The 10,280-nt window shown below is 44.9% G+C and overlaps 1 protein-coding gene across 1 annotated transcript in view; it reads right to left on the bottom strand.

The window, feature by feature from the left end:
* Window positions 1-310: 310 nt before the first annotated feature.
* Window positions 311-10,280, bottom strand: part of LOC139642178 (transcription factor COE3-like) — a gene marked incomplete at its 5' end in the record, with an annotated part of 11,400 nt that continues 1,430 nt past the window's right edge. Inside the window, 4 exons of the mRNA XM_071516939.1 lie at window positions 311-342; window positions 1,332-1,526; window positions 3,437-3,619; window positions 10,019-10,193. Of these exons, the coding sequence (XP_071373040.1) occupies window positions 311-342; window positions 1,332-1,526; window positions 3,437-3,619; window positions 10,019-10,193 (585 nt within the window). The remainder of the gene's footprint in view (window positions 343-1,331; window positions 1,527-3,436; window positions 3,620-10,018; window positions 10,194-10,280) is intronic.

Raw genomic sequence — 10,280 nt, 5'->3', positions numbered from 1 at the left:
GCCTCCAGCGTATACAGGAATGGGAATAACACTCAAGTCCAGATGGAGATATGGCGATACGGTCAGCTGACAGAAACATAATTGAACAATAGGAAAAGTTTGCCTGGAACTTGGATTCTCTTCTTGCGCAGTGATGGATGGCGGGTCAGAGGGGGTTGGTCGGCCGGAGGGTGGGTGAGATGGATTTATGCTGCTGTTGTGGAGGTCCAGCGGGCCGGCGGCCACCACCGCTGCGGTTGGGGGGGCGGAGGGGTGGTGGTGGGGGGTGGGGGGCGGGGGGGGCTGACGGTATCTGGCTGGGAAATCCTCTTCACATGGGTGGGACTATAAGACCTGCCATGGCTGGAATTCAACAGAGACACAAACAAAAAAACCAAGTTACTTTCCCTGTCATGCAAGCTTTTATTTACCGACTGGGTAACACTTTACAATAAGGGTACATTAATTAAGGGTTAGTTAAGCATTAACTAACCCTTAATTAACTAATGGTGTTCATGTTAACTAAGGTATTAATTTATACATTATTTAATAGTCATCTTTATAAACTATTAAATAATGTATAAATTAATGCCTTAGTTAACATGAACACCATTAGTAAATTACAAATTAGTTAACTGTTAATTAAGGGTTAGTTAATACTTATTAAGCATTAACTAACCTTTATTAAGCATTAACAAACCCTTACTAAGCATTAACTAACCCTTAACTTAGTGAACCTCATTGTAAAGTGTTCCCCTCGACTGCAGTGTTCCAGTAGCTGCTACAGTGACGCATATTTATGAATCAGTGCTGGAAGTCAGAATGCATTAATACTAGAAAGCCACTGTCAAGTTAACTGTTTTGAATTTTGGCATTGAAATATCTCAGGTTTTGAAATGTCCCTCTGTGACCCACTTACTGTACAAACCAGTGTTGTTAGATGAATTATGAAAATACTGTTTATAATCATTTTCACCCGCTCCATTTGATGGCTTGTTTGTCTTTTCTTTGGCCCCCAAAATCCATTGGCCTTTCTAGTGTTAAACCAAGAGGGCTTGACTCATTGGCTAGGAATCTTGGGAACTTAGGAAACTAACGTGGATAAAAAGTGAAATATCTGCAAACATTAATGTTAAAATTCCTTTAAATTATAGAATCAGCTTCCCAAAAAGTGCCAGAAGTTATGGATCAACTTTCACCTTCAAACCAGTCGTACCCGAAAACAAAAAAACAACCAAATTCTAGCATTACTCTGACGCTGTACGTCTCTCTAGTTTGTGCCCGGATCGGACATGGACCAAGACAGCAATGGACGGGGTTGTTGATAGGCAGGAAAGGGGTGGGATGCTCACCCTGTAGGCTGCTGCCATTGGTGGTGGTGCAGGTGGGGGGCGGGGAGGTCTGTGGCCGCACGACAGGGGCGAAGGCGCTCTTCTGTTTGACTGCAGAAATCATATGGACAGGAGAGAATGAATAAGGGCCTATGGGTCCAGTGGAAAAGAGAGGGGTGGAGGAAGAGGGGGAAAGGGCTGAAGAAGAGGAGGATAAAGTGTTTGAGCAAGAGGAGAGGGAAGAAGAAGAAGAAGAAGAAGAAGAAGAAGAAGAAGAGGAGGAGGGAGTGAGGTTAGGAGGAGGTGGGACGTCCTACCAAAGGGCCGAAGGAGGTGACGGTAACAAGCAGGCAGACAGACAGAGGAGGTGAGTGATCGGACGGAGATGAGGTGAATCATGCAGGGGAGGAGGAGGAGGAAGAGGAGGAGGTGGAGGAGGAGGAGGAGGAAGAGGGGGAATGGATCCCTGCCTCAGAACGGGCCGAGGTCTGGAGGAACATGCTCCAAGCAAACAGGTGCATATCTGGCAAAGTTGATCCATAACTTGAAGGCCCACAATTACACTTTAACACAAACCTGGTCCTGAAGGCAGCAGCAACCGCCATCCATGTCCACAAAAATGTGTGTGTGTGTGTGTGTGAGAGTGTGTGAGAGTGTGTGTGCACGTCCATGTGGACAGTCAGTGTCTATTAACGTTGCAAAACGTCGATTAAACACGTCATTTCTAGCATTCTTGCCTCTAGCATTCTCGTCAAATGTCTTCATGCCATTCTGATAGTAAAACTGATTTTTTTGTGCCAGTTGGTGCTACAACTGACTGACTGCTTATCCTTATTGATGTTATTTAATAGATTCCACAGATTTTTACCCATGTATATATCTGTAAATGATTCAAGGACAGCAACTGAAAATGGAACTGTAAATGAAGGGGGGAATGTAAATGTGATTTTCCCTTCAACCCAAACACTATCAGTCGCTCTGGATCGCTGCTTCCCAGCCGTTTTCCTCTCAGATTTCCTCCCATTCTTTGCTTGTTCTCCTGACATCACGGATGAGATGTTTTTTTTGTTTTTTTTTCGGCTCATATTAATGGATTCGGCCCAGAGCATGAATGCATGAATGCATGAACGATGCAATGAGGATGTTAGTGGGGTTAGTAGAGGGGAGGAATGAGGAGGATGGAACAAGGGACAGTCAGAGTAGATGAGGACTTGGAAACAATGCATGGCGGTGTTCAATCCACACCTCTCCCCTCGGCAGACACACAACATTAAAACCCTCAGCGGCGAAAACTGTAGAGCTAAGCCAGGAGAGATGTAAGCCCACCTTTTGTTTAGTTGCCAGAGACCGCAACATCAACTGGCACGGAGACGTTGTTTTAGCTCGCTACCTTCTAAACGAGTCTCACTGAGACTTGGCTCTTTGATACAGTAGCCAAAACAATAGAGCATTCCCTCAGGGTCAGTTAGACTTTACTAGACTCCAAAACACACCTGCGCCTTCCAAACAGGAGCGCAGACTCCAGGCATGCTAATCAGAGCAATGTGGAAAGTTTCAATGGCAGAGGCACAAGAGGGCCGACTTTGAGGAAGAGGGATGCTTCAATAGACTTGAAGTTGTCAGTTTGTCTCAACAGGAATGCTTTGCTTTTATTATTCTCTTCTGCACCTGCTGCAGCCGTGTGTCTACACACCTCATGTGCATCGAAGAGGTTCAATCCAAAATAAGATAGCTGCCATTCAGGAAATTACATTTACTCCTATAAAATGACTTGTGAATATCATCTGTCACCTTTGCTTAAAGAAAATAAATATATCTAAAGATGGAATCATCCATAATTTTGAAGCATTGTCTTATATATCTTGTATACCAGGTATAAAATTATTCTCTAAATGAATATACATCAGTTTTTTGGAATGAAAACACTTAAATGTTAAAACCAGTGGGTTACTCAGACAGTGCGGCACAGCAGAAACACTGTAAAGTCTTCCTGTCCTCCAGGAACCTGGCTCTGCTATCAGAGTTCGTGGCACAAATTGCCCTCACAGATTGCATCGTGCTTTGAGACCCGTTTGAAACGATCCTTCATGGTAACTGCCTCTGAGGCGGAGCGGGTTTCTACTTACTTGCGTAGGGGGAGTTGGCAGTGGAGCCGTTGAGGAAGCTGGGGGAGCCGGGGACTCCCAGGTTGGTCATCCCCGCGCCGTAGCCGTTCATGGTGGACGTGATGGTGTTGTAGTTGGACTGCTGGGGCGTGGAGCTGGGCACGTAGCCGCGGGGCGACACGCTGTTCGAGTTACGGGAGTAACCTGAGAGAGAAGGGCAGAGGGTTAGAGAGTCCTGCTCTGTTTTCAGAGATAGAAACAGTGGCAGCCGCTGCAGAAATCCTCCTTTATCCTGCACCTATCCTGCATTAGCACGAGGGTTTCGACCAATATGCGTTTTTGAAGGTAAATACCAGTAGTGGTGTTTTTGATTGAAGCTGCCAATAGTTGATATTTGGTGCCAATATTCAATACCTCAAAAATGCACCATTTTCCTGCCAAAAAGCATTCAAAAAATGGTGGAAAAGCCTCTAAAATTGCCTTTAGATCTGTGGTTGTCAGTCCTGTGCCATCAAGGCCGAACAGTCTGCAGGTTTTTCTTTCCCAAACAGCTGCAGCAGTGTTTGGCTGAAACGGAAACCTGCAGACTCTTAGGCCTCGATGGCACAAGATTGAAAACCACTAATTTAAACCATCATGTGACACAACAACTCTCCACTGCAACCCATACAAATTAAACATTTTTTTTGCGGTGGGTTTGGCTGCCACACCACACTGGAATGATTCTGTTTGTCAGACATGACAGGTCGAAATCCAGTTTTAAGTGAAATGGCCAATATATTGACAAACTGATATATTGGTCTAACCCTAATTAGCACTGCAGGGAATTCTTTTGTTTTGAGTGTTATTCAGGACAAACTCTACTTTCTCTCAACCAACTAATCACCAGTCCAGTCCAGTCCAGTCTGCAGCGCTTTGGCCATTATGCAGTAAAAATTCAGGCACTCCTACACCGGCTGCATCTGCACCGCAACATGTGTTTTCATTTCATTCTAATACGTGAGGGTCGCATGATGTGATCTGCGTCAAATCTGCTTCCCACGCTGCTGTATTCGAGGTAGGACAAGGAACATTTAATTCCACACCAAAACAAATAAGATCAGGTCCGTGCCGATTTGTTAAGAAATAGGAGTCTCTTAAAGAACAATAACAGTATGGAGCAGAGCGGGACACGACGCGGCTCTCGGCCTCTCCCCTCCTCTGTTTTCTCGGACATGTGTTTCCCATTGCCTCGCTCTCGCCCTCGTCCCAGGGCAGCGCTCCATCAACTGCTCCTGCTGGGAATTGCGTTGGCCCGAACCAGGAAGTGGGGGAAAGAGGAAAGAGAGAGAGAGAGAGAGGTGGAGGGAGAGAGAGAGAGAGAGAGAGGGAGAGAGAGACAGAGAGAAAGAGAGAGTGCGCTCAGTGTGCTACTTGGCATACGGTTGGCTCTGCTCAGTAAGCATGGCCTGAGGTCGGTGGGAACTCGGGCGCCTCATGAGGGGGGTAAAGGGCACGCTAAGTGCTGGAGGGAACATTGGTATTCAATGCATCTTGGATGAGGGTCAATCAACGGGAGCACAGAGGGGCGGAGGGGGGGCGGGCGGGGGGGGGGCGGAGGGCTCGGGGTTAAGGTAACTACACCACACCAGCAGGGTGAGAGATGAAGGACAGACTCGGCCCACGGGGAGCGCTGTGTAACTCTATAGCGGCGGCGGCGGGTTGACGTCACTCCCACGGTCAGGGAGACTTAGCCGAGTGGAAGCTGAGTAAAAAATACTTTGTTTCTGTAATTAAAGGGTCTCTCTCTGTGTGTGTAAGTGCTGGCCTTTATTGTTCAGCGTTGCCATGACAACACTCAACACGCTGCCCTCCGTAGAGCGAGACCATCATCAGCATGGCGGGGCAGGTTGGACCGTTTCACAAACAATAAAACTTCTGTCATGTTTTTTACCCAGTTAGACCGTTAGACGCTTGCTGTGATCCGGACATGACATCACCGCGATTCGCTATTTTCCCCCGGCGCATAAACGGGCCGGTCCGTAAAAATTCGAGCTGTTTGGAGGATTATATACACGCCGAATTTACCATTACACTCTACCGATTAGTAATAAAGTCTCAAATGATATCTTCCGGTGTGCGTTTCTCGCCGATAATTAAGGCAAAAATAAACTGCCAGGTTTTTGAAGGGACTTTGGTGGAGGCGGCAGGAGCCTTCAGCCTCGGCCCGCTCCTGTGTTTCTGAATGCAGAAATCTGTTGTTTCACTCTCTGTCACTCAGGAACCTGCTGATATTTATTAGTCATATTATGCTTCAGGAAAGCAGAAATATTACACATTTAACCTTTGAGACTTTTTACTTTTACTCACTACATTTCACAAGACAAATCTCTACTTTCTACTCACTGCATTTCTGTTCTGCTTCAGGACTTGCATGAATTTTATTTGGTTGTTTATTTGGTGTGTGTTTTGATTATTTCCCCGTTCCCATACTGTGTTGGTTTCTCTGCCTCTGCGATGTGTGTAACATCTGTGTCTGATAGTCTTATCTGGATTGTTCTTTGTTTAGTTTCTTTTGCGTGTTTTTTTTATTTATTTTTTTTGTCCCCTTTTCCCTTTACCCTTTGAGAGGTCCTTTTGTCCTCTTGCTAGGCCGTCATTGTAAATAAGAATTTGTTCTTAATTGACCTGCCTGGTTAAATAAAGGTTAAATTAAAAAAACAAAACATTTACCATGTATTTTGAGACCATGTACTTCTTATACCTTGACTTGAGTAAATTATTTGAAATGGTAATTCAACTTTCACTAGAGTATATTTTTAGACGAGTATTTACACTTTTACTTGAGTAAGAAATGTGTGTACTTTAACCCCCCCCCGCCCCCTCCCCCCAATTCAACTATCAGTGTCACATAGAGCAAGTGAACGCAGAGGAAGACAAACTCCAGAGAAAAAAAAAAAAAAAAAAAAGAAATAATCCATTTTGCACGGGGACGACGTGACGCAAAACAGGCCCGCAGCCCGCAGCGGCGCTCTGGAATTACCGCAGTAAATTAGGCACCTCGTCCATCTGATAAGGCCTGGGCGCCCGGGCCCCTGTTTTTATTAATGTTTTAATCACGGCGCGTAATTGCGAGGGGCACAAAGAGCCGTTTCATAGTTCCATAACAGTGCGGGGACTCGGTCGGATCCTCGGTGTAATGTTCCACCGAGCGCGGACATAAACTATTGGAATTATGAATTTTCACCGTGGCTGCGGTCCCGTTTCCCATGACCTCATAGATTCCTATAGGTGTTCGCTCCTGCGCCGATGGGAAAAGCAGACAACGGGGGAGGGAAGGGAAGGGAGGGGAGGGGAGGGGAGGGGAGGGGAGGGGGGTAGAGAGAGAGAGAGAGAGAGAGAGAGAGAGAGAGAGAGAAAAAAGAGGGAGGTGGAGAAGCAGAGGTGTCCGCGGAGTAAAAACAGTTGTGCGATGGTTTCTGTCGGCGCGTGTTCACAAGCTGTTCGCCGCACGTTCAGGACGAGTTCCTGAGCGGCCGGGACAGAACCTGCTGACAGGAACACAGGCCTGTTCTGTAGGGAACTCTGAACAGAACGGGTTCAACATATAGAACCAGAAACCGGTTCCTCTGGGGTCGTACCACAGCAGACCGCCTGTGGACACGTTCTCTATCAAAAGGTGATGGAAAGGTTCTGCATAGGACCTTCACAGTGCTGTAAAGCAGTGGTTCTCAACCTTTTTATATATCAAGGACCCTTTCTTTAGTCCACATTAGAGCCACAGACCCCCATTTGATGAGATTTTGTCTCTTGGACCCAAATCTGAGAATATTTTTATTGTTAGATATGATTTTGTCCAGAATTCCATGACTAAAATAGTAATTCTTTTACATTCTGTATTTTTGTTAACGTCTTGTAAATTAAATAATGGAGAAGTTTAACAATTCATCAATTTGCTGGGGACTCCCTGGGACCCCCTTAAGGACCCCTGGTGGTCCCCGGGCCCCACGTTGAGAACCACTGCTGTAAAGAAACCTTTAAGAAAGTACTGAATGTTCCAAATCAGCAGAATTAAAGGAACTTTTTAAGAACAACACAGTTCTTTACTCTGATTGCAGACTGAAGAGCAGATTGCAGCTCAAAGCTCATTTTGCTTCAATTTGTTAAACTGCCTAAAATAAAAAATACTGTCCTACTAAAGCTGTTTAAAGGGAAGTGAGAACATTACTTTGGAATAAACTGAGAAGTGGCCAGATTTAAGACTAAGATTAAGAGTTTAGTTAGTGCTGTGTATATTCTATCATCTTAGGAATTAGGAAAAATTGCATTTAATTATGCCCCACATAGTGGAATAGCCTGCAGAACCTTGCTAAAATTGAATAGCCTGATTCCATTTGATCGTTTTAAACGTCTTCTGTATGATGTCTGTCGTCTTATCTGTTAAGTTGTAACTTGTGTCTTATGTGTGCATTAAGTTGTTTTAAGCTGTGTGTAGTTATATGCTATATGTTCTTGTAATCAGGGCGTCACTGAAAAAGAGAACTTGCTCTCAACTGGCCTGAATAAATAAAGGTGAAATCTTATGATGTGTTTTTACTGTTTTGTTGCATGTGAAGTTATTTTGTCTTCCACAGTGGAAATCAGTGTTTTCAGTAACACTTTCTTACGTTATCCTCTGTTGTGAAATATACATGAATTGTTTTTTATCATGCATTTCTATTTGCCAAATCAAATCAAATCAAATAAAATTGAAAAAAATATATTATCATAACAAATCAGAGGGTTCTTTGAGGCATTCTGGCTCTATATAGAACCTCGACACTAACCACAAAAACCCTGGAAGAACCCTCCTGTTTCTGGGTGCAGTAGTAGCAGAGTTAGTATTCATATTCATCGTAGTGTGTGTGTGTGTGTGTGTGTGTGTGTATGTGTGTGTTTTGCAATGCCTTTGCCTAGCGCAGTGGTTCTCATCCTGGGGGTCGGGACCCCTCAGTGGGTCGCAAGATAATTTTGGGGGGGTCGCGGGATGATTTATTGAACAGGAAAAAAACATATTTCTACTATACAAATGTTTTATCATGTCTATTTTTTCTGATTTTTCCTTAATTTTTGCTTTTGTTCTTGTAAAATACTGAATTGTTTTTAGCCTCTGTGCCTCCTCTGATAATGAATCAAATGAAACAACCTGAAAAGGGAAAATCATTTGTTGGTTTAAACTCTATATGCTTGTGACCGGGGATCATGAGCCAAAAAGGTTGAGAACCACTGGCCTAGCGCACTTCAATACAATATATTTGAGATATACTTTGCTTACATAGTGATTCATAGGACTCAAGGTATTTTTTTCATTCTGAAATGTATTGACCAAGCTGCTGATCCAGGATCTGACTGCAGGATTTTGGGAGTTTGAGGCTGTAAAATGTTTCTTTACATTTGTAATGTCTGAAAGTAAAACAGAGCCGAATTTTACTTATGATGGACTGAGAATGTTTTAAAAACCTTCTACAAGACAACCGTTTTGATAACATATGTAAAGTTAAGGTGGTCAAATAAACTGCAGATTGCACCTTTAAGGTTGTTCCTGCAGTGTGTGTGTGTTGCCAGTAAGGCCGGTGTTTCTGCAGCGTTTCCTCAGACAGACTGCAGGTCAGACTGACATTCTGCTCTTCAGACTTTAGGCTAAATTTTTGTTTATTTGCCAAAATGATAAAACCAGTGGAAACAGAGAGAAGGAAACCCTGAAGAAACAACATCTCACTGCAAAGAAGCAAATCAAAGTGACAGAAACACAAACGGCATCAAAACTCAGCGAGCAGGAAGACAGAAAGACATGATGCAGAAACAAGTCAGGAGGTAAAACAGATTAAAATCACCCTGATGCAGAAAATGATAATGCTACCGTAAGGAAAGTGAGAGTGTGGTGGTGAGTGGGAGGCAGTGTGTGTGTGTGTGTGTGTGTGTGTGTGTGTGTGTGTGTGTGTGTGTGTGTGTTCAGAGCAGAACTGCGACTTTATGACAAACATCTTTAATTTTCCAAAGCTTAGCACAACACTTTTCAAACTGCAGCGATAGTTTTCCTGCTCCGCTCCGCAGAGACAGAGAGAGAGAGAGCGGCTGTTAAAGTCCAGGAGGAACCGGACTGGACCAGACTGGACTGGACTGGACCGGTCCGACCCGGGCCAGAATACTGTGTCATTGATCAAAGAGTCTACTGAACTCTACCTGAACTCTACTGAACTCTACTGAAGTCTACTGAAAAGCCCCTGAGGTGCAAACGCAGCCCAAAATGCTTCCAAAGTAATCGGAGGGATTTCAAATACAGTTTCATCCTGGTTTAATGTGTGTGTATGTCTATATGTAAGTGTGTGTGTGTGTGTGTGTGTGTGTGCATCTATGTGTGTGTGTGTGTGTGTGCTGCCATTTCTGTATGCATAGTGGTATGTATGCATGTAGACAAACGTGTGTGTGTTAGCGTACATGCATGTGCTTGAGTGTTTGTGTGTCTGTGTGTGTAGACATATATGTGTGTGTGTGCACTACTGGACACTTGCAAGTATGCTGGTGTGTATACATGTGTGTGTGTGTGTGTGTGTGTGTGTGTGTGTGTGTGTGCGCCCCCCTCACCCTGGTCGCCCTGCGAAGCCTCGCTGATGTTGACGGCCAGCTGGCTGCTGAAGGAGTTAACTCCCATCATGCCGCTGTGCGCGGCCGAGCCGGTGAGCGAGGGCAGCTGGTTGTGGCTGCGGGGAACGCTGTAGAGAGCCTCAGTCAGGTCTGCTGCCCGCTTCAGGATGATCTCCTGTGGGGGGGGGGGGGGGAGGAGAGAAGGAAGGAAGGAGAGATGGAGGAGGGAAGGAAGGAGAGGGAAGGAAGGAGGAGAGAAGGA

Source organism: Centroberyx affinis, unplaced genomic scaffold (assembly GCF_046629955.1).
Source record: "Centroberyx affinis isolate AG114_WGS23_722 - 3 ecotype Tasmania unplaced genomic scaffold, CSIRO-AGI_Caff_v1 ptg000439l_1, whole genome shotgun sequence".
Lineage (NCBI taxonomy): Eukaryota > Metazoa > Chordata > Actinopteri > Beryciformes > Berycidae > Centroberyx > Centroberyx affinis.
The sequence above is the reverse complement of the archived record's forward strand: the minus strand, read 5'-3'. Positions and strand labels throughout refer to the sequence as shown.